General features: G+C 39.0%; 1 protein-coding gene across 5 annotated transcripts; it reads right to left on the bottom strand.

Moving 5' to 3' along the window:
• Nucleotides 1-7,368: 7,368 nt before the first annotated feature.
• RIOK2 (RIO kinase 2) lies at nt 7,369-24,913 on the bottom strand. 5 transcript variants are annotated; one of them, XR_004841148.1, is made up of 11 exons: nt 24,477-24,646; nt 24,222-24,360; nt 23,162-23,278; nt 22,035-22,210; nt 20,364-20,452; nt 16,709-16,900; nt 16,225-16,317; nt 14,745-15,281; nt 13,674-13,770; nt 12,559-12,686; nt 9,630-9,713 (listed from the first exon to the last, which is right to left on the bottom strand). XR_004841148.1 is itself a non-coding variant. In XM_035888475.1 (10 exons), exons 2-10 carry the CDS (start codon nt 24,352-24,354, stop codon nt 9,552-9,554), a joined length of 1,596 nt encoding a protein of 531 aa, XP_035744368.1. In that variant the 5' UTR covers nt 24,355-24,360; nt 24,703-24,913; the 3' UTR covers nt 7,369-9,551. The 5 variants fall into 5 exon arrangements, 4 of the variants coding, with proteins under 4 accessions (XP_035744368.1, XP_035744367.1, XP_035744370.1 ...); XM_035888475.1 differs by lacking the exons at nt 12,559-12,686; nt 24,477-24,646 and adding an exon at nt 24,703-24,913 and having other exon boundaries at nt 7,369-9,713; XM_035888474.1 differs by lacking the exon at nt 12,559-12,686 and having other exon boundaries at nt 7,369-9,713; nt 24,477-24,645.
• Nucleotides 24,914-24,963: the final 50 nt, after the last annotated feature.

Consider the following 24,963-nt stretch of genomic DNA (forward strand, 5'->3'; position numbering starts at 1 on the left):
GTGGTGCCTCCATGATAACATATTCAAGAAAGGGTACAAAACGCCCAATGCAGCAGCTGTGAAAGAGGAGCAAGAAAATGCGAGAGGAACAGCCCTGCAGACATCAGGGTCAGTGAAGAAGGAGGGGAAGAGATGGTCCAGGTGTTGGATGCGGGAATCTCGTGCTGGAGCAAGAGAAGAGCGTGAGGAGGAAGGAGCAGCAGGGATAGAACATTATGGACTGACTGCAACCCCCATTCCTAATCTCCCTGTGCGGCTTGGAGGGGATGAGGTAGTAGAGTTGGGAGTGAAGATGAGCCTTGGAAGAAGAGGGGTGTTTTTAGTTTTGTTTTGATTTCTCACTAGCCTACTGTGTTATTAATTGGCAATAAATTATATTAATTTCCCCAAGTTGATTCTGTTTTGCTTGTGATGATGGCAATTGTTGAGTGATCTCCCTGTCATTATCTCAACCCACAAGCTTTTCATCATATTTTCTCCCCCTGTTCTGTTGAGGAGGGGGAGTGAGAGAGTAGCTTTGTGGTCACCTGGCAGCCAGCCAAGGTCTATTGACTGGAATTAGGCCATGTAATTCTCTGCCCTGCATCCTGAGTCTCACGCTCTCTTGACTTCTGCATGTGGTATTGCTGAAAACCAAAATGAGTAACTCCTCTCCATTCATGGTGAATATATTTTCCCTAAGACTTTCATATCTTCTAACACCTTCAGGCAGGCCACTTCTTAAAAAAACAAGCATACAAAAACACACCAGCAGCAAAGAACCCCAAACAAAACCAACAGAAAGAACAATAAGCCCTTAAAGAAACCTTGGCAATTTTCTTACTATTCCTACGATCAGGAAGTGCCTCATTCAAAATCTCATTCATAATCTCTCTGCTGACTTCTGTGTTGTTGGATTAAGAACATACCTGGTTATTTTTTCTGCCTCTCCAACTTATAAAATGGGATGCTATTTAATTCTTGTCATTTTTTATCACTACCTCACCTTTGGCTTAAGAACCAGAAATAACTAAGAGAAGAGATAACCAGTAAAATTAGTGTATGTATTTGAAGAAAAAGAAAATCTTTCTGCACAGTACATCATCTACTAATGGATCTGGAATTACTTTTTTTATACTTTCTGATACATTTCAGAAAATTTGGGGTAAGGATAGCATAGCACATTAATTATGCTGCAAGCGTTTTCAGGCAGAGTATCTGTTTTGATTGCAGAGTGTAACAGGATTGGGTTCTGACATATATTCAGGTGTCCTACAGACTTGCTTGTGTATCACATCAAATCAGTCTTAATACTGTAAACTTTTTCTGTAGTACATTCCATAGTGGCTCTACTCAGACAATTGCACATTAGGTAAATGGCTTTTTTCCATTTCTTCAACCTACAAAAACAATTTACATTTGGGAAATACAAGAGCAATCTCCTTTTTAGTTAATGGACAATAGTATGAGGTATAAAAACAAGGTAGCATGTCAATTGAAGCCTTAAATTCTCTGAGATCTAACGGAAATATGAAAAGAAAAACAACCGTTTCATACTTCAGCCTTTGACTCCTTATAATTCAGCTTCCTTCCTTGCTTGGGTATCCACATTTTTCCTCTGAGAACATTAAAAAAAAAGAACTGAAGTTAGAATACACCAGTGAATCATAGTATATATGGAGAAGGGAGATGAGTTTAATTTGCACAGGAAACACAGGAAATTTAATTACATAGCAGTGAACTATGTATTGATACTTTTCATTCTTTCCTGGCTATCAAGACTTTGTCTTTTTTTTGTCAGTGCACAGGTTAGACTAGCTCTGGGGTTATATAGGGGCTTGTGGTAGAAGGTGAATTATGTGAAACAGAAGCTACATCAGGGAAATGCAAAAAAGTAAACACGACTCTTGCGGTTACAAGAGTTGAATTCTGGGCTCCTTGTTCTAGCCTGAGTATCCTCCTCCATCCTCCAGGTCTTTGCCCGTTCTTCTCTCCCTGGGGCTGCCTTTCTGCAGATCAGCTGTCTCAGTCTGATGTCTCCTGTCCCACCAGTTAGCAGGCAGCTTGACAGGCCTCCTTGAGGCTGACGTCTGGCCTATGCGCTCTGTGTCATGAACACCGCAGTCTTGCCCTCCATGTCCCTGGGTCAGCAGGTGTGGCCATGCCCGTACGCGAGGGCCACTGCAACTCCAGACCTGATTCACAGCAGCTGTCAGACTACTGCCTACTTATCTCTCTGTTTCATACATCAAAACTTTTTTCTCCTGCCAGCTGCACCCAGGGAGGCAGGAACTTTGAAACTCCTTCTGCTGGGGAAAGCCCTCTGGCATTTCCAACAGACAATGCCTTTCTGTCCAAGCAGACTATTTGCTCTGTTTGTCCTTTTCCCTCTTAGCAAAATGCATCTACATACTAAACCGATTCAGCTCACGTTGTGAAAAAAGGTAGCTGTTAGTACAGCAAAGTAGATGCTGGATGGCTTCTCATTCTTACCTGGTTATTACTAGCAAAGGCTGAAACTAAAGTGTTTGTAAGAGCTGTGGACATGCTCTCTTAGGGAACCATGAGATTATCTTCTTTCCAGACTGATACCTGCTTACATTGCTTAAATCCCAGTAAAGAAAAATCAGATGAGAAAGACAAGTCTACCTAAATCTTTTTAGACTTGACTTTTTACTGAAGATAAAAAGAATGTATGTAAATTCCATCTGACTTTATAAACAAAGTACTATGAACATTTTCAGTACTTAAAGGGGGCCTATAGGAAAGATGGGGAAAATCTTTTTAGTAGGGCCAGCTGTGACAAGACAAGGGGGAATGGTTTTAAACTAAAATTGGGTAGGTTTAGACTAGATCTAAGGAAGAAATTCTTTACAATGAGGGTGGTGAAACCCTGGAACGGGTTGCCCAGAGAGGTGGTGGAGGCCTCATCCCTGGAAACATTCAAGGCCAGGTTGGACGGGGCTCTGAGCAACCTGATCTGGTTAGCGGTGTCCCTGCTCACTGCAGGGGGGTTGGGCTAGATGACCTCTAGGGGTCCCTTCCAACCCAAAACATTCTGTGATTCTATGATTCTATGATTTTTCACCAGTCAGAATTAGCTGCATGCACTCACAGTAAATTCAAGCCTAAGTAAGTTAAACTGGTATTAGAATGACTTTAAAATTATTTTCATACCTCAGAAAAATCTAAAGAAAAATAGTACTCCAAGCCATTTACATGTTTGTTTCAATTTAATCATCTTTCCCCCTAGATCTGTGGATGGTCACAAGTGCATTGCCCAAGCAGCTTGCAAATACACTTTAAATAAGAACCTTGTCAGTAGATCTGCAGAAACTGGTTACCTGATAACCTAAGAAAGGGAATGCTCTTCCTCCAGGCTAACTCCCACCCCACCCTGCCCCAGTTTTCCCCCATCAAACTCTTTGGTCCTGTGATCCATGTGCATTCACAGACTTTACTGGAAGGTCCTGAGACTGCAATGGTAATGCCTACCTACTCAGCAGCATAAATAAATGTCAGAGGAGTGGGTTAAGAAACAGATGCTGAACTCTGTTTCAGGGTGGACCCTTACATGACAGTCGTATGAGTGTAGCATCTTTCTACATGAATATTCCTACTTATTCCCAGGGAACTACTTGGGCAGTCTCTCACTTTTCAGTGTGAGTAACAGTATGGGAATTTAGTGAATAGAGATGTTTAATGCAGGAGTACACAGGCTTTCCCCCCAGGTCCATTATTAGCCATCTACTTTATTTCTTCCAGAGCCAGTTAGAAGGAAACCGTTCGTTGTGTAAGACCGATTTTATTAACTCTAACATAGCTGTTGACAAACAAATGGAGATTAAATAATGCCTCTGCACTGTGCCTTAGGTCCCACATAGATCACAAATAGATTTAGAAGTTAAGGGGAAAAAGCTCCTTTAAAAAATCAAATATTATCCCAGCATTGTCTGCACACTACACGACTGACTGATTTAGCTTGAAATGACAGCCAGAAGACTCCTAATTTAACAGCTTAAGTAGGACTGGATTTGGGGCCACAAAATTCAGCAATCCCACTCATCTCTGGAGGAAACTGTAAAAACAAAAAAACTGATTTTTTTTTTAAATTGAATTAATATAAATGAATTTTTGGGTTTGTTTTCTAGCCACCACATGAAATCTGGGGAACTGGGGATAAGTTTTGTAAAACTTTACTAATGAGATAGCACCTCATTTCATCTATAGCACTACTTAAATCACCAAGTCAAATTTAAATACCCGTATTTCCTTGGTATGTGGGTAACATTCAATTCCATTTGTTTCAAGAGATGCATCAGACCAGTTTATTACACAGCACTTACTGAAAAGTACTTCAGAACTAACATTTCATAAGAGACAGGTATATACAGCTTGTAAGATGAGAAAACTATATACAGAAAGAGCAAGTGAACAGTTTTGGCATGTTTTTTAAAAAAAACCGTGCATTTATGCTCAAGTCTGATAGAAAAGACACCCTCCCCCCTTTCATTACTTGTAGAAAGCATTTTATGCTTAAGCAACAGCATATTACATTGTATCTGTGTAAACATAAGCACTAAGATTTTGATACTTTGGAGTTTTACAGAAACGCTGGTTAAAATGTGGACCAGATGAACTACCAGAAAAAGAAAGGGAAGTGACATAAAATTTTTCAAGGCTGTCAAGTAGTAAAAGTTTTTACCGCAGGATAAATGTCACTGAGAACGTAATTAAGTATCCTAAGAAAAGGTTCTGAATCAATCTTCTGAAACGCAAACTTAAAAAACAACCATCAACACAACCTCAGATAGGTGATATGGAGTTAAAGTAGCAATTATAGTTTGTGATGTGCATGCAGATACAAGCCAATTAATTACTTTAGGTCTTAGTATCTTGACTGTAGCAGACATTTGAATTTAATAAAGCAATTGAGTTGCTAGGCAAGTCAGATGATAGTTATCTTCGGTACTTACAGTCCTTAAATACCAGGGCAGGGTCTCTGTGAAGAAGAACTTGGGCAATTACAAGTTGCAAAGACTCCAAAGTTCTACCCATCTCTGGCCTGCTTTTCCAGAAAGCATCCACAAACTGTCCTCATACTTGAATTAGTCGAGTCCTGTATTGAATTTTTGCAGTTCATTGGTGAACTGGATTCCTAAAGAACCTCCCCACATCTGCCAGACACTGCCTCTAACTCCAAGATCCTGGATTGCTTATCTTTGCTGTATGATGAGCTAATGAACTGAAAAGGCAGATGGACAGCCTTGTTCCTATTGCTTCTTTTTCTTACACACACCCACCTACAGGCTAGAGAGAAAGAGTGAAAGAGTTGTTTCATCAGGATATTGATGATGTGCTGAAGCAAAGATCATTTCGGTTTCTGCCGAATAAACAGAGACTCTCAAATTCTAGGGAGAGACTGAAAATACAAGGGAAGAAGACGTGAAGTTGTTCCAAACTCATCACCATGAAAGTAGCATGTGGACTCTTGTTCAAAAAGTGAATTAACTATAAAGTATGCTTTTCTTTCTCTTTCAATTATGTAACAGGAACACAACTTCTATATTAGTGGCAAGTGGAAAATTAAAAAGAAAGCAAAATTAAACTTGTGATGTATTAGGTTAACCCAATTTGAAATCTATTTTCCTGGAATGTAGTTTCCAAATCCATGTACAGTAAGTGTACTAAAATGCCAGTGAATTAAACTATTTACATATAAGAGCACAGGACCTGTGGGCTGTTCAGGGGTCTGAAGAGGCACTCCAATCAAAAGACAGACACAGACATGCTGGCAAATGTACTGCTGTTACACAGGTGTAATTTTTCCTTCGGACAGGAGGGCTGTTTGTAGCAGGCATAAGCTACGTCAGCTAGTTACTTTGCTGGTACAGAATACTTTTACATCAGTTCCAGTAGTCTTCTTGACTTGGAAAATAATTCAAAAGTAAATATGTGTTCCTTAGTTACTGCACAGTATTTTCTTCCACGTTCCCAATTTTTTAGGATTCAGCAGCGGAAAATTGCTACACAACCTTGTACCTGTATAATTTAAAAGTTTTAACAAATACTGTTGCATATATCGAGTTGTCCTGGTTTCGGCTGGGACAGAGTTAATTTTCTTCATAGTAGCTGGCATAGTGCTGTGTTTTGGATTTAGTACCAGAAGAATGTTGATAACACACTGATGTTTTAGTTGTTGCCAAGTAGTGCTCAGACTACTCAAGAACTTTTTCAGCTTCCCATGCTCTGCCAGGTGCATGGGAAGCTGGGAGGGGGCACAGCCAGGACAGCTGACCCAAACTGACCAAAGGGCTATTCCATACCATATGACATCATGCTCAGTATATAAACTGGGTGAAGAAGGAGGAAGGGGGGAACGTTTGGAGTGATGGCGTTTGTCTTCCCAAGTAACCGTTATGCGTGATGGAGCCCTGCTTTCCTGGAGATGGCCGAACACCTGCCTGCTGATGGGAAGCAGTGAATGAATTCCTTGGTTTGCTTTGCTTGCACGCATGCACGGCTTTTGCTTTCCCTATCAAACTGTCTTTATCTCAACCCATGAGTTTTCTCACTTTTATACTTCTGATTCTCTCCTCCATCCCACTGCGGGGGGAGTGAGTGAGCGGCTGCGTGGTGCTTAGTTGCCATCCCAAGTTAAACCACGAAACAATCAATCATACAATCACAGAATTGTTTAGGTTGGAAAAGACCTTTAAGATCATCAAGTCCAACCGTTAACCTAACCCTGCCATCCCACCACTACTCCATGTCCCTAAGCACCCCATCTACCCACCTTTTAATACACCTCCAGGGATGCTGACTCGACCACTTCCCTGGGCAGTCTGTTCCAATGCTTAACAAACCTCTTCGTGAAAAAATTTTTCCTGATGTGCTATTTAAACCTCCCATGGAGCAACTTGAGGCCATTTCCTCTTGTCCTATCACCCGTTACCTGGGAGAAGAGACCAACCCCCACCTCACTACAGCCTCCTGTCAGGCAGTTGTAGAGGGCGATCAGGTCTCCCCTCAGCCTCCTCTTCTCCAGGCTAAACAACCCCAGTTCCCGCAGCCACTCCTCATAACACTTGCGCTCCAGCCCCCTCACAAGCTTTGTTGCCCTTCTCTGGACACGTTCCAGCAACGCAACGTCTTTCCTGTAGTGAGGGGCCCAAAACTGAACACAGGATTCAAGGTGCAGCCTCACCAATGACAAGTACAGGGGAATGGTGACTCCCCTACTCCTGCTGGCCACACTATTCCCAATACAAGCCAGGATGCCATGGGCTCTCTTGGCCACCTGGGCACACTACTGGCTCATATTCAGTTGGCTGTTAATCAATACTCCCAGGTCCTTTTCTGTCAAGCAGCTTTCCAGCCACTCTTCCCTGGGCCTGTAGCATTGCATGGGGTTGTTGTGACCCAAGTGCAGGACATGGCACTTGGCCTTGTTGAACCTCATACCATTGGCCTCAGCCCGTCGATCCAGCATAGCACTATTGTCTTACTTTCTTCATTTTCCTAACTTAATTCTAAATACTTTGTTTCATATTGTTGACATTCAAGTGAGTGAGTACTCTGAAGTCCCTTTGATGTGTAAATTTCATTGTGACCCTTGATGACTTTCATATTTCAGGAATTCTGCTGCTTTGGAAAAAAACAGGTTTAATGAAGATATATTAAGCTGTAACTTCGAGGATTAGTTCATCCCTCACTAACTCCATACTCAGAAAAGTCTCATCTGGCAGAGTAAATGAAACTTGTATCTTACAGCCATCCATTAGAATACCTTTAAAATAGTTAATGGATGTTTTAAAGGAACCTTCTGAAAATAAATAGCAAAGATTTCCATCATCCTTTCTTCTCTCATGGTGCTTAATCAAACAGACAGCCTTTGTATATTTTTGGAACCAATTACCAAGACAGACTTAAAGTTGCACACCAGTAAGAACTCATTCCCTTTGAGAAGTCCTAAATTAGAAGCCAAAAAATGCATGCACATTTTAGCCAAAGAACGGTAACTGAGATCTTGTCACTTGAACCAGTCTCTTAACAGAGAAAAGCCTAGAAACATAAAAAAAAATTTTTCCCCTTAATGTTTAAAATGGAAATGCAATTAAATTCACTTTTCTACTCCTGCTAAAATCAGCTCTAGCTGTATCAGGAAACAGGCCTACATACCTTCATTGCAATCACTTATGTGTTAAGATTTAATCAGACTTCCTCACTTCTGTCAAAATACTTTCATGCAGCTGTGATGCTATGTGGAACACTTTGTGATGCTACAAGCAACACTTACCTACTGCATCTATTTTATTTAAGACCATGCACAGCTGCTGGCTGAGACTAGTTTTTACATTGTTCCAGAGAGAAGACAAGAACTTTGAGAGCAAGAGAGTGCTGCAAGGCAGAACAGAGGCCGCGATTCTTCCACAGGCTAAAACCTGAATAACGTACTCAGGCATATCAGGTACATAGGGCAAAGAACAGATAGTATCAGACATGCAAGCAAAAAAACACAGGTCAAAGCCCAAGTCCCTAATTTCTTTTACTAAGGCAAGTAAAAGATTTAAGATTTTCCAAATTACAGATTGGTAATTTAGATTCTAACAAGTTGTCCTTCCCAAGAAGGGCTCCACCTCACATCTTAAGCACAGATACAGTGGGTAGAAGGTTAAAAAAAAAAGAAAAGTTTAAACTGCTCTGTCTTGCTTCAGTTTTCATAAATGCTTCTCTCCTTATTATGTGTTCATAAACACAATTTCATTACTAGAAATATCTTGCTTAAATTAAAAATAAAAATTAAGATACTTGTCCTTCTTCTAGGTCTTCAGACCCCAAACATATAACACAGTAAAAGTCATGGTAGTATTACTGAAAAGAGAACTTTCAGAATCCTCATCACTTTATGTAAGTTAATAGATATTAAAAAATTGCATTTATTGGTAACTGTGCAGGCACATTAAAAACTTGTGTGCTTGACAAGGCTGTACAACATTTATGTATTCTTCTGGGCAAGATTTACATGCAAGATTTTGGAGTGAAGGAAAAAGTAAGAATTGCTGGCTTCAAAGAATGCATATTCATCATATGGATTGCTCATGTTCGTACAGGTACAAAAGAATTCTTAGAGTACTAACTGCTATCAAGTTCGTATTTGTGATTTTTAATGAAATCAAAAAAGTACCCGTTTATAACATAGCGCAGCATTTTAAATTTAAATTTCATGTCATTGCAAAAATTGGTTTTAAAAATTCCTTTCCTTTCCTCTTAAGAGGAATCCTCTGCACAACAGAAGATACTTAATCTAAACAAACACAGTAGAATAGATTTACCAGATATTATTGGAAATTACTATAGATAAATGATCTTAGTCAGTACTACTGATTTAATTACAGTCAACGGTTTTAACCAGAAACAAAAACCAAAATCCCCCAATCAAGATCACAGAACCAGAATGAGGTTTATCAATTTCCAGAAAAACATTTGGTTGTATAGAAGAGATTGCTCTGTTATGTCTCTCAACTGTATACATTATGGGTTTTCTCATATTCTATGGGAGCTTTAATAAATTATCCCCAGAAACTAGCTGCATCCAAGCTTGACTTAATGTTGTGCATATTTTCTCGATACTGTTTCGTATAAATATTTGCCTCTCCTTTTTGCAGCCGTTGCCTCAGAGCAGACTTTTGAGATTTGGTCAGTTGACGTTTTACCTTCTGTTTCACCAGTTCCTACAAATAAACAAACAATTCAGTACCAGAACTTTTTGAAGATCATATAGTACTAAGACATTGCACAACAGCAGTGTATTTTCAGTACCAACATGGAAGAACGTAAGACCTCTGTACATCAAGAAGTTAGTGATCTGCACAACAGTTAACACGAGTAAGCCCAGGTCTGTGCTGTTTTGCACTAAGCTGCATGTACAGGGTTGTCTTCATGCCTGTGTTGTGCTGCACAAATCCGCTGGCAGCTCCTGCATAGCAGTGACAATTAGGCCTCCTTTGTGGCCCTGCCTTTATCTAAAAGTGCAGCAAGAAATTCTCATGTGAACATGAGTTCACCCTGACTGTAAAAATTATGAACAGAGTTGTTTCCTACTTTTTTAGCACCTTGTTTTTTCTAAAGTTTGGATTACAAAGATCTGAGTATGATTCTAATGGAAAATAACAACTCTTTACAAGTGTGGCTAAAAAAGAGGGGCAGTCAGGAGTGATTTACAATTCCTCCTCCATTTTTCCCCTCTTGTGAGGCACTCTCCTTCTCATCTGTTATTTACACCTGTGTATTCTGAGTTCTGCTCTCCATTATGATGTCAATAGCTAATCATAATAAAAACTAAGCCATGATTTAGCAGACTGTGGCAGCAATTTTGTCATTTGGAAAATGATCCCAGCTCAAGCTGCTGCACTGACATTGAGTGCATACTTGCATATCTTGTCTTGGAAGAAAAAGAAAAATCAAATTATTTTCATCTTTCTAACATGTAATAATAATGGAATCATACTTTGTTGGAAATACCACAGGAGTGTCTTATTATTATTCCAATTAATAAAGCATTAAAAAATATAATATCAAGGAGTAAGTCTGCCCTTAATAGAAGATCTGCTGCTGTCCAAATAACTGGAAAAAAATAAAAATATCCATCTAACTACATTTCCTTTAAACATACCCCAATTTCAGTTGCCTTGTTGTGCTTTGATTGTACTATCAACTCGGTCTCACTGTAGCATATGAAGTAGTAAGTTGGTAGAGAGTAAATCAGGAACCAGAAAGCACAATTTTGGCAAGTTATGCTCTTTAAGAATTGCTGTGATTAATACAACTAAAGTAACAAAATACAAGGTAGTCAATGCATCCAGTTACTCAATCCTGATTTCACCAGGAACGCTGTAATAATTAGGGAGCCACCTGAACAGCAGTTTCCTAAGTTATGCTGCATCCAGTCTGAGTGCTGAAATGTGGATAAAAACCAGTTACATGTGATGTATCCTTCCTTCCTTGGGTAGGACTCAGTATTTAACCATGAGCTTTTTGGAAATAAAAACAAGATTCTCTTTAAAAATATTCCTGAAGAAAAAATGATCAGAACTAACAAAAACTGTTGCACTGATGTTTTCCTTTTGCCAACAAAGCATCTGTCATTCTGTGTTTTCTATAAGCAGAACACTGAAAAGAGGGCTTCTCTACTTCTGGTCCAGGACAGATGACTTCCTTCACAGTTTATACAAAACCTGCTACAAGAAATTTTGCAAGATGGATACCAGAAGTCTTTGAAATGTAATCATAATATAAATTCACCACGTCCTATTGTCCAACCACAGCACATGGTGGAGAGACTCACTAGTCTTTCATCATTGTAACCTAAATGTAAGCAAATACTGAGAAATGCTTCAGAGTCAACAAATTTTTGATCATTCACATTATTTCCTCTAATTAAATTACATCAGTGCATATAAAGATTTGTGCAAGCACAGAAAGATACCTTACTTCATGTGGAATAGCTCATTTTTCAAAATTCATGATGCTTTCTCTTTTTGGCAGTCTCCAAGTTATGACTACACCTACTGCTATTACTGACATTGTTTATATATGCCTATATGAATTTGTATGATTAATTTTAAAAACTGCTTATGTTTTCATAGGTCTTCTCCACTGAACAGAAAGCAAGCTGCATGAACAATAGATAAATGCTAGCAGCAGTAATACACATCAGCTGTAAGCAGCCCAGAGGACCTTTTGTAAATATTTTTTTTGTGTTCCAGATAGCTCATTATACATACAGTTTCTTTAGCTCTAACACTCAAAATAAGATTCATCAATGGGCAGAAACGTTATTTTTACTCAGCATAAAAACATGTAAGCGAAAACATTATACAAGGTAAATTGGTGCAGGGAAAAGCTTTTTATGTTGAAAGCTTTTCTGCTGAAGTGCTTTTATCTTTCATTTAGAGCAAAAAATTAGATACTTTTAACATGTTTTATGTGTCTGCCTACAGAATAAACATACATCCACTCAATACTTGAGAAGGTTCCTATAGCTATGTAACGACCACTACTACAGCCAAGTGGTGTACAGGAGTACAGTTTCAAGTAATTTCCTTTACTTAGTAGCTAAGTCCTTAGGACTTGGTAGCACTAATTTTTTTTTTTTTTTTTTTTTTAAATTCTGCCCTCTTAAAATAGCAAACCCAAAACAAAAAAAAAAGAAAAAAACAAAGAAAGAAAAAAAAAAAAGATTGCATGGACCAGAAGCTAGGGAATTCCTGGCAGGTCATCCTGGCTTTTGTTTACTTCCTCTCATAGTTTTAACCTAATCCTTCGTCTCCTTAAGAAGATACAATACCATCCCCTGGAATAAGAACTGTGATGATGAAGATCAAAGTTGTTTTTTTTCCTTGCATGAAGTCCTGTAAAAAATGTCTTAGGCAAGATGCAAACATGCTGTTCCTTAACAACTATTTACACATGTAACTTTACTGGTTACTAGTGTACCTTAAAATATTTAACTTAAAGAAAAAATCCAAACATGAAAGAGTATAAAGCAGCCAACTATTCTATGAATATTATAGCCACCTTGTGTAAATCAAGGCCACTTTGCAGAATAACACATCACTTAATAGGACAGCAGCAAAGCCTTTGTTAGAAAGGTACTGAAGCAGCAAGGAGCAGACTGAAGAGACTGTAAATGAGGAAGATCAAATCTAACAAAAAAAAAAAAAAAAAAAAAAAAAAATCAGTCTTGCCAGCACTAGAGGTTTCAGATATAGTGTTTCTAGGACTAATGCTCTAATTAGGCAACAGAAATGCTTTGAAAAGACACAACTTGAAAAATTACATATTTACTTTTGGTACATGTTGTGAAAGAGCTGAAACTACACTAACATGTTCCCCAAACTAGATTTTTCAGAGCTTCTGCTGCTAACTGCAAATGAGACTGAACATGGGAACCCATATTTACAATGGCAAGCGTGTAGTCTGACTCAATTGAAAAAATACCTCATGGATCAGCTGTCAGCCTAAAGAAATTTCTTCCTGTTTTGTAGAAGAATACTTTATAATTAATAAAGAACACTGGACTTTCTTCCCTTTAAAATTAAAATGCACTTTCAAAACCGTGAAAGAGGTAGCCATACTGACTGGTGTATAGTCTGGGGTTGAAGAGAAAGATGTTAAATTCTGCTGTAAAATGTTCTGGTTTACATAATGCAGAAAGTCAAACACATTCCTATTGCCAAAGAAATCACTACTGAAGCGAATTCATATGAATGCTTCACAGAAGAGTGAAGAAATCTCTAGGAAGCCAGGTGAAAAAGGCCAAATTATATCTTGACTCAAGCATCTACTTTTAGAATAAAAAAATATTAATTGTGGCTAGCAACAGAAATGAATGTACTGATTATATGTTAATGCATTGACACACACTAGCCTGTTATTGGCTAAGTAAGAGTTGTTAATGCTGATGTAGAGCTTTGGTGAAAGAGATGGACATCATTCCCTGGTAAACAATTACAAAATATCAGTCCTATTTTTCTGTGGGCATGGAAACTCAAACCAGTGAGGGATCAGCCTTTTTAAAAGATAATTAATGCTAAGTAACATAATTTTTACAAATATGTACTAACAGCTATGTGCAATTTAACATGATATGAGAGTAAACTAGATAACAACATAGTAACAGTAATATTTACCGCTGGAATGGTTGAACAGCTCCCAACACTTCTGGCTGATGTGGTACTTGTAGTCCTTGTTCTGTGCTCAGCAATATGAACGACGCTCTCTTCGTTTCTGAAATACACAAATCATTGTTTTATTCCACTAGCAAGACAAACATCCTTTGCCTCTATGAGCATCGTGTTTTAGTCTTAACTTTTTGAGATATAACCTAAAAAATCCCAAGAGAACATGCAAGCACTACAGAACATCTAAATTTCAAATATTAACACTAGTTGTTCAAAACAGGCATTTTATGAAAGGAAGAATTTGTTGCACAATAGCCACATGTATACCAAGCACATGAAAAGTTTCAGAGCACTTAAAAAATGTTTCAGATCCTGCACAATGTCTTGACAAGTCATTTCACTAAAAAGCAACAGCAGATCATGGGGTGTATGAGCTTGGTATATGCATCCAGGTACATGGCTAGCAAACTCAGTATTTCATGTGCAAGGGGCTAGCCTGAAGGTCAGCAGAAATTTCTATGTCAGAAAAGGAATTAGAACAACACACAGTACAATATATTTGAATAATACATTCCAAGGAGCTTGTTCTTGCTAACTTCACCTGACTGAGCAGCAGAATAATTTGAGAATAATTGGAATAATTTGTCTTTGAGACAGAGCATTCAAATTATGAACTTATTCATAAATTATTCAGAAAAAATATTTTAATGTCAAGAACTCTTTCACTACCAATATTAACTGAAATAAAGAAAAAGGGAAAAAAAATCGACCATAGAAAACAGGGTCTGCGAATTAAATCCAAGACTTGCTCCCTCATTAGATACTACTACACAGCTGACAACTGATCTGTCACACATTACATATGAAACATTACGTGTGCAGTACCAATCAACAAGTTACCTATCATGAGACCAATAGGAAAGATATTCACTGCAATGTTTTAAAAATAAATTTGATTTTTAGTCTTCAATTTAAACCAGGGTAACTAAAGAGTAATCCTTTTTGAGCTGCTTGAAAGATTTACATTTATTAGGGGGAAGGGAGGAACCATATTCCTAGACAGAAAATATGAGTCTTTACCTGTAATGTCTAAATTTCTCATTTGAAGTTGACAAGTCAACCAGATCAGGGCATTTGTCACCATCCTCCTTATCATTACAACACACTCCTTGACTCGTCTGATTTTCGACTTCAGCAGCATTTTCAGTTCCACTTCTGCCCTCAGAAAAAGCAATTGCAGAATTCTCTGCATCTTCACCAGACTTCCAAAGCATAGCTTGCCCTTCAACTTTTTCTAAGGCTGAACTCAACTTTGACATATTCAGCCTTTGTGTATTTTCACTACTTTCAGTTGTATCAGCCTCTTCTTTGTTATACATAAAGTCATCAGAAGTTCTGCTTTCAGAGAAATCAGCCACTTCATCCATGAAGTCTGCATTGTCTTCTTCATCCGTGCTGAAGAAGTTTATCTTATTCTCAGCATCTTCTACAAATTCTGATACCTCTGTTGTATTATTATCCTCATCAGAACCTGGTGGGTAAAGCAGATCACCATCTTCCTGCATTTCTTTTGTATAGCCACTGGCAGCAATCTCTCTATCGAGAGAACACTCTCTCCTGTGAAAGAAGTAAAAGTATGTTTTCTTCTAATACGCTAAACCGTCGAGCTACTAATATGCTATGTTTCAGAATAAAAATACCAATCAAGCTAGTCTATAATTACTCATACGATTAACAAAGAGGATACACTCTGTTGAAACACATAGAACACCACACTATAGTGCTTAGCTTTTGGTAAAGTATTAATACAATGTGACCTGGGAGAAGGAAACTTCTACATAAGGTGATTCCATCTCCATAGCCAGCATTTATTTATTTATAGGAAATTGTTTTATTTTAGTATGAATATAAGTTCGCTTCAAGTTCAAATTATGTTTAAGAAAACAGAAGAATAAAGGATATGCTGACACACAGAGACTGATTCAAGTGTGGTACCCCTTTGGAAAAGCACTCAGAATGAAATAAAACCCTTCTCATTGCTTCAGTCTTAAAATAAATGAAAAATTACTTTACTTTTCAAAAGGGACAAGAGACATTAGGAAGAAAACTTTGAACATAGTAATGTTTGCAGAAGCAGTCACCGTGTTTACTAGCATTTTAAAAATAAATTTAAAATTGAAACCCAAATTAATCCTCAATGTACTAGAACTGTTAAATAGGCTTTGAGAAATGAGAGAAACTGATTCTGCATCACTGTTAACATTTCCTAGATATTTACCATTTGGATCAAGCTTCTGAATTGATCTCTCTTCCCTAGCTGCAAGAGGAAAGGCAAAGGAGGCAGCAGCAGATTTTAAAGCACATGTCCACTTTTGGAAAGCAGTTCAATAACTTTGGTTGAAGAAAACAGTAAGAATGACAAAAATGTAATTTAAAATTCCATAGTTGGGCTTTTTGTTTTCTTTTTCTTACAAGCATCTCTCACAGGCACCCATTTTTCTCACAAAGCCAACACAAATACCATAAATAAGAGAATTCAAGTTCATCTGGCAATTTCTACCTGATGTCTTTGAATGCTGGGAAGAGCTCACTCTCGTAGTTGAAGCGTTTCTTAAAGAACTCCTTAATACAGTTAACATCTCTGTCAAAGTACCTGTAAAAAATACAGAATTGTACAAATACAAAATCAAAGTAATGAAGTCTAGTGCAGTGACAAACATTCACCCTACATTTCTTGTCTTTTACTGATTTTATTTGAAAATTACTTCTGTTAGTGATCGCAAGACAAAAGGCTGGGGAGACAAACTACATACAAACTACGAACAACATAATTCTCTCTGAGAATCAACTGATTATGTATTTATCCTAAAGAGACATTTCTACTCATTCATAAATCGAACTACATTTGGAATGTTATTTGTGCTGCGTGACAATGGCAGAGAAAGAATCAGAAAGAGGCTTATAGAAACAAGTCGTGGTTCGCTATTTGCTGTCATCAGCACTTGTCAGACTTCCTTTGAAAACATCTTCAAATTTGAACCTACCATTCAGCATTTGGATGTGATGTTGATATCATCTGAGGGAAATCAATCATAGTGACATGGTCATCATTATCCAATATGAGATTAAATTCATTGAAATCCCCATGAATCAAACCATGATTGGCAAGATTTACGATTAGATCCATTAATTCACTGTAGACAGCGGCAGGATCTTCCATGTGGTGCACCTGGCACCTGAAAAGTTAAATAAAATATTCTGAACATTGAAAGACTTTATTTAAAATACAGACAAAGTTATGAAGTATATGAAATACATCTGACAGAATAACAGGGTGACTCAAGCTAAAAGGGCCCTCAGGTCTCCAGTCTAATACCCTCCTCAAAGCCGAGTCAACTCTGAGATCAGACCAGATTGCTCAGTGCTTTGTCTAGTTGAGGCTTGAAAAATTCCAGGGATGGAGAGAGACTGCGCAACCTCCCCAAACACCCTGTATCACCGCCTCACTGCCCTCAATGGGAGAAAATTTCTCCTTATATCCCAGCTAAATGTCATTTCAACTGACGCTCATTGTCTCCCATCAGGGACCATTGTCATAATGCATTATTTGATTAATGGATCCATAAATTTTTAAGTGTCTCCTGTTTTAGGTAATTTTATGGTCTCAGTAGGAACTAGGTCTTCCTGTATTCAAACTAAAATGCCCCATGACATTTTCTTTTACAAGCATGTATTTTCTACACTAAGTTAGGGGGGGGAAAAAAGAAGAAAAAAGCTTAAAAGCATTTCTGAATGTATACCTGAGAAAGTGAAGTACCTGAAGTGGCAAAACACAAATCTACTTCTCTTTAGAAAGAAACCAAGTAAAAAGGCAGTTATCTTATTGTACCATGAACTCTCAAGAAGCGGTCAGCGTTTACAGTTAGCCTGTGAAGTATTTTGGTCCAAATGCAGCACTATAGTATTATGAGAAAAGATCGATTGTACAATGAAAAGTATGAACAACAGAAGCCTAGCAGCTGTGTAACAGGTTCCTGTTGAACACTTGTACCAAAATTAAATTGGTAACATTTCTCATAAGCACAGGTCTGTATCATAAAATATTCCATTTGCTCTTTGAATTTGGAAGTCATGTTAACTGGTGTCTTCTGAGATAAGAATCTCAGCTCCCGGGAACCAGGGGGAAGGGCTGGAGCAAAGATGTACCCTCGGTGGAAGAGCATCAGTTCAGGGAATACTAATGCAAACTGGACAAACATTAAGTCCATGGACTCTGACGGGATGTACCCCTAAGTGCTGAGGAAGCTTGGACAGTGCCATTCCAAGGACAGTCTTTATAATTACTGATCAATAATGGTGACTGGGAGAACTACCTGGAGACTGGTCACTCCCATCTTCAAGGACAAGAAGGAGGACCCAGAGAACTACAGGCTGGTAAACATCACCTTGAGCCCTGGGGAAGGTGACGGGAGCTGGTAATCCTGGAAACCACTGTTAGGTACATTAGGGACAAGAAAATCATCAACAGTAGTCAACTTCACCATGGGGAAGTCATGCTTGACCAACTTGACAACCTGTGATGAAGTGACTGGCCTGCTAGATGGGAGGACAGCAGTGGATATTGTCTACCTGGACTTCAGTAAGGCTTTCACGCTGTCTCCAATGGGATCCTCATAGAGGTGTTGAGGTACAGTCTCAAGGAGCAGACAGTGAGGTAGATTGAAAACTGCCCGAATGGCTGGGCACAAAGTCTAGCTGGAGGTCAGTGGCTAGCAGCATACCCCACCAGTCAAAAAGTAGTTCCAGCCCTGTTTAACACCTTCATTATGAGCTAGATGGGGCAGAGTTTGCAGACAACACCAAACTGGGAGTGGCTGATATGCCAGAGGGCATGCTGTCACCCAGAGGGACATCAACAGGCTGGAGAAATGGGCCAGCATGAACTTCATGAAGTTCAATGAGCAGTGAAAAGTCCTGCACCTGGCAGGGAACAACTTCATGCCCCAGTACACGCTGGGTGTCACCCAGGCGGGAAGTAACTTGGCAGAAAAGGACCTGGGGTCCTGATGGACACAAAGTTGAATGACAGCCAGCAATGTGTCCATGCAGCAAAGGGTCACAAGGATGATTAGTGGATTGGAGCATCTCTCCTACGCGAAAAGGCTGAGAACTGGGACTGATGAAAAGGCGGCTCAGGGAGATCGCATCAATGTGTATAAATACATGAAGGGAGGGTGCAAAGAGGAGGGAGCTAGGCTCTTTTCAGTGATGCCCAGTGACAGGACAAAAGCCAGTGGGCACAAACTGAAACACAGGAGGGTCTGTCTGAACATAGGAGACACTTTTTCACCTGCGAGGGTGACTGAGCACTGGCACGGGTTGCCCAAAGAAGTTGTGGAGTCTCTCTCCTTAGAGATATTCAAAGATCACTTGGTCATGGTCCTGGACCAGATCTGGGTGGCCACGCTCAAGCAGGGAGGTTGGCCCAGGTGACCTCCGGAGATCCCTTCCAACCTCAACCGTTCTGTGATTCTGTGAGATGTGAAATAAAGTACATAGACTAGGAAGAACTAAGTCCAATTTGGCAGGAACTTTGGATAACCCTGTATTTGTTAAAGACAGCATAACAATTGTTTACCATAAGTCACCAACTCCACACTAGTTTTTCAACTCAGGCAATGGACAATAGAAAAACTGGCAACAGGCTCTAGATGGCCCTGCCTGAGCAAGGCGTTTGGACCAGATGACTCCCAGAGGTCCCTTCCAACCTCAACTATTTGAAGACTCTTTGATCTTGGCATATTTGAAATAATCATCATCCACTGTTTATCTCCTTCAGTTTAGAATCACAAAAAGAGAGCATGGTAAACTTCCACAGCAGATGTCCACATGGAACTTGGAAGTGCTCCATGTACATGATGGATTTGGAATTATTGAACAAATGAAGGTGGGGAGACAGAATATAATGAAGTCTCTTCCATGTTAATCATCAGCTGTTATACTTCGGGAATAATTTCCTTTTGCTTAAACTGCCCACTTCGGATCTTGATTACTATACAAGAGCATAGACTGGTTTATTCTGAAACTAGACACTTTAAATCTCTGGGTAAGCACCTAGGTTAATCTGCATTATATCAAGTAGAGAGGCTTTTTCCATTCTGCTCTGCAAACAAAACAAATCATCTCTTCATGTACAAACTTCAGTGATATTTAATGTTTCTAGATGTTGAACAACTGAAGCAAAGTAATCTTCCTTAAAGAAGCAAAACCAGATCATATGTGATATTCTATGTAAACAGAGCATCTAAACAGTGAGTTATAATTGCACCTGAATTACTAAAGCAAGGATCGCAAACAGGAGCTCAGAACGTGAAGGATATAATATTCAATATTGTATATATCCAATAACATAGAAAACAGTTGCAACACTAACCTGTGTCACACTGCTCTTTTGATGTATTCCTTACTTTAACATTTAGTCTGTTTCACTAGTTTCTTTTGACTAAGACAAAAACAATTTCTCGGAATAAAGAAGTAAGAGAAGCAAGACTATAACCAAGCACAACGTTAGTGAGTGTGGGCTGTTCGGCATGGTGAAGTCAGAAACACTCTCCTGACAAGGAAAAACCCTAACCCTGTCACCTTACTGAACCCTAGGGTTTCCGTAACACAGAGAATTCAAGCTTCAAAAGTACTTACAAAGGATAGCCATCAATAAGTTCCATAACAACTGCGTGCCTGTTGTAGTCTACAGGTTTTGGAACAGGAAATTTTCTGTCATGCAAAGCCTGGAAAGAAACAACACAATGAAAATTGAAATGAAATAGTTAAGAAAACATTACATATATTGACAAACTCCCATCCAAGATAAGCAATACTACTGGAGAAGCAGCATACACTACTCAAATGCTAACTGGAAACATCAAAACACATGCTTAAGAAGGAAGACAGTGTAACAGCCATTTGAATTTTCATTGCAAAGACAAAGTTTAGACACTAAGGATCCTGCTATATGGTCTACAGTCTATTAATCATGCATCTGGAAGAAAACCACAACAGAATAATGACAGAATTGTATCTGGTCTGTTATGCCAAGTAATCAACAGCAGATAACTGGGAATAGGGTGTCAGGCATTAGAAAAAAATTCCACGCTAAGTTGCTGCCAGTACGGTTCTGCCTACTAGTTAATCCATACTCAGTTGCTGTAAGACAAAAGTTCATTATTAAATATTAAAAGCCAGCATCACCCTACGTTAAAAATTAACCAAAGGTAGGTTGAAGCTCTCCTCTTTGCCTTTTCTAATGCAAATTTAGTTATTCACTTGATCCACTCAATTTCTTTATGGGTTCGTTCTCTTTTTACTCATTCTTTTGTTACCAGTGAATTTTTCTTAGAGTTCTAAGTTTAAGCAACATAAATATATTGTTACTTAAATATTACACTACTATCATTTTTCAGCAAACAATTATTCCTCCCCCAGCTCTCTTTTCAGGGAAACTGATCCCCATGACTATATTCCTACAAATCCTAATCATGTAATGCTTTACCAGTTGGACCAACTGGACCAATATAGAGGTTCTAAATGATGGCAAGAGTTCTTTCTCTTTCTGTGGAGCCCACTGGTAGAACCTATTAAGGTTTTTTAAGGGAAACAAGAAAAGAATATTTAATGTATTAGTACTGTTTAATAGTGCAAAAGGAGAAGGGAAAACTAATTTATTTATTAAAAAATCAGTTTCCCACTATCAACTTTCAATCACAATATAACATCTGCATTTTTTTTAAAGCAAGTCAAGAAAACTGGAATTCTCGGGAGTAGCAATATATGCTTGGAAATTAAATTTTTTCCCACAGTATAGACCAAAGTGTGCCTTTTCAGATCAGAACACCAGTTTGGACTAAAAGATTTCCCTTAACAGCACAGCAACAGCTGAAAACATGGTAAATTCAAAAATAAATAAATTAATTTTTAAAAAATGACAGCTGAACAGAAAAAAAAAATTTCTGACAAGTGACCGTAAATTTCCTTACTTTAAAGGTGTTTTTGCAAGCTTATGCAATATATTTTGAAGGAAAAACAGAGAACTGGTAATAGACAAAGTATCTATCCATCACTAACGACGTTCATCTGAAATTCTCTCATGAGAATTTCTGCTTCAGTTCCACATGACTTCCATTTTGTCACTGGGAAGCATACAAAACATACAGCATTGAAATTCTCTGAAACTTATACTTTAAGTCCACTAGTAAAAAATAAAAAGTGCATAAATCCTACCAGTACTGCAAATACGAACTGATCAAAAGACAGTCTGAAAAGTGTCTTCCAGTCTAATACACCACTGCTGATACTGTGTGAATGGCCACCTACCTTCATATAGGCAAACTCCTTCATTGCTGCTAGCCGTGATAAATACAGCCATGACATTTTATGTCTGTGCTTGTGGTAGTCACGTTTATTTTTCAGACTGCGAAAGGAAGTTCTTCCAAGCCTATGCAATTTCAAAGCAAACTGTTGCTCCTCTTCATTTGCAACAATATAAATATCTAGAAGATATATAATGGCATCGATCTGAGAAAAAAATGATACCTAACAAGCTAGTACCTGATGAAAAAGTGCAGTGATAAGTTTCTTACTTCACCTCTCACAATTACTATTTCTGGCATGGCAAGTTCTACTACAGTTAGTAAAACCAGCTGAATTTACACGTTGTATACTAGAGATATGGAAAAGAAGAAGTTGTTGTTAAAGAGATCATGGCACTCCATCAGAAGAAACATTCATGTGATCTCAAACGTCTTTCAGAGTACGAGATCTTAATGTTCCTATACTCAGGTTAACATCTGCAGGCTATCTGCACAGCAAAGAACAAATACAAGCCATCCTTGAGAAAAATCTAGGGCAGATGCTGGTGTTCTTACTAGCACTCTGGAAGAGCCTTCTTCTTTCTATCGAGTGGAGAGACAACCCAAGGGACCAGCCTCTTAAACAGTGTCAATAGCCTATGCTTCATTACTACATTTTTCCCCAATAATGCCCTTCTCTTTCTTCAGTTGCTGTGTCAAATTACGACATGAAGGTAAGAGGAGCCAAGAAAACACTCCAATAGCTTCAAGCCTATTTTATTTTACCATCTTATTTTTAAGTAGGATGAAAAAGCTGAAATTACCTTTTTGCTAAAATAGTTAAAAACTCTTCACAAAGTGTGAGACAAACGGCATCTGCCTGCAACATACCCTTTTAAGCAATGCATGAAGAGTCAGACAAAACGGTCAAAGCAGAATGACATTCTTGTGAAGAAATATTCAAATGCAGCCAGAAGCCTCACATAGCATTTCAACAACTGACCCATAAATCTTCATGTTTGACAGATTAATTGATGTGACCATCCAGAGGAAAACTTACTAGCTTCTAGCAAAACATTTGCAACATTATGGCTGTGTTTGCTTAAAAAAAAAAAAAATTTAATTTTTTTTTTTTTTTTTTTTTTTACTTACCTGATTCTTTGCCAACACCCATCTGGTTTCCAACAGAATTTATGACTTGTCGGGAAGACAGAGTTTTCAAAGCAAGGTAATCATATCCTGCATTAGTTAACCGATAACCCTGGAAAGCTAGGTAACGATAAAACACAAAACACTTCATTCCTCATTATGTATACATTAAGTCTGAATCTAGTCTTGCTTCAGCATACAGTACACTACACCCAAGTAATATTCCACCCATTGGCTCAATTGACAGAATGGTACAGATACCCAAATTCCTGAAAGTTCCATTGGCCCAACTGACAGAATAGTGAAGATACCCAAATTCCCGAAAACTTTATGAAAAATAACAACTGGGCAAAAGATGGACATGCTGTTAGTCCCTCTCTAATAGAGGCAATGGCAGTATTTTATACAGCCTGGGAAAACTCAAAGAACATTTTGGAAGATCCACATATAGCAAAGACAACTGGGATCTGGGATTATTGTGATGATCTAGAGCAACCCTTAACACTCTGAAGACCTGGGACAAAAAGGATAGGAATTTCCTGTAGACTCCTACAGTATGTTTGCAAAGCCAGATGCAACTAAAAGGCTGAAAAAAATGGGGAAGGGCCTGCGCAACTACAATTTGTCGCACGACAGGGAATAAAAACTGCTTTAGTAGCTGTTTCTAGGGGGTGAAACGTAAAAGGCTTTAGCAGTCTGCTCTGGTTTGTCTACTGTAAGACTAGCCCATTGGGGTTGATTTCTGTATGCATTTTAATATTGCCTTAAGTGATGATTATTTTATTTTTCATTACTTTGGTGACTGAGCAAAAAAGAAAGTGAACTCTTTCAGTGTTCATCTCTTTTCTGCCTGTCATCTTTATCACATATTCATCACCAGCAGCTCAGCAGACAGGTAATTTGGTGCTGCGCAAATCCGTATTCCCAGGGCAGGTCCAGGAGGAGGCAAGGTTAGCAAGTGCTCTGGATGCTCATACATGCCAAGCTGTGTACTTCTGCAAGTATCACTGTGAGGCGCTGGGGACAGAATGACAGACGGAGCCCAACAGAAATTCAAACTCACTCTTGGTTCGTTCGTAAGCTAGAAGTTTGTGCTTCACCAGCTCTCTCAAGATTTTATTACAGCCACCATGTTTAAGGCTGGCAATGGAAGCAATTAAGCTAGCAGGAGCTATTTCATGGTTCTTCATTCCCATTTCCACCTAAAAGAATAAACAAAACCAGATGTGTTAGCCCCTATGTTCAATAATGAAATAACATCAGGCTAAAATCACTTTTCATGGATACATTACTGGGTTTTTTTATGACTTAACCAAACCTTTTAATACACAGCACTGCCCATTGATATCCTTTGTGTAATTCAGCCGTGAAACTTCTACAGTAGTGGCCAGAAGATGAACAGCTGATTAGATTTCAGTCTCAGGAGCGGAGGAAGGAGCTCTTCGACATTTCTGAAATGTGACTCTTTTCTCACACTTACACAGCCACCGCGCAATTTGCCTTTCCGCTAGGACTCCTGCTCTCCGTACAGTCAGGCGGCCCACCTGGGTAAGGCCCGTGCTTAACACGGAACTAGCCAAGGCCGCACGCCGCACACTGCCGAACCTTCGCTCGCTCCTTGTGAGACGGGGTGCCAAAGGCTGCCAGCACGTGTGGAGAGGCTGCTACCGGCGCCACCTCCGCAGCCCCCGCGACCGCCCGGCCGCTAACGATCCCCCCCGAGAGCGGCGAGCCCTGGGCCCTGCCCACCGGCAAACACCACCACCGAGCCCCATGGGAGCCGGCGAGCGCCGAAGCAGGGCCCA

Source organism: Egretta garzetta, unplaced genomic scaffold (genome assembly GCF_000687185.1).
Source record: "Egretta garzetta isolate BGI_Z169 unplaced genomic scaffold, ASM68718v1 scaffold271, whole genome shotgun sequence".
Classification (NCBI taxonomy): Eukaryota; Metazoa; Chordata; class Aves; order Pelecaniformes; family Ardeidae; genus Egretta; species Egretta garzetta.

Bases quoted from the DNA above. Each gene is read 5' to 3' on its own strand.
- RIOK2 (XM_035888475.1), bottom strand. From the start codon at position 24,354: ATGGGAATGAAGAACCATGAAATAGCTCCTGCTAGCTTAATTGCTTCC. The intron at 23,279-24,221 runs GTGAGTTTGAAT...ATCGTTACCTAG, and splicing joins AGCTTACGAACGAACCAAGA to CTTTCCAGGGTTATCGGTTA. The intron at 16,318-16,708 runs GTAGGTTCAAAT...TATTTTTTACAG, and splicing joins TCACATCCAAATGCTGAATG to GTACTTTGACAGAGATGTTA.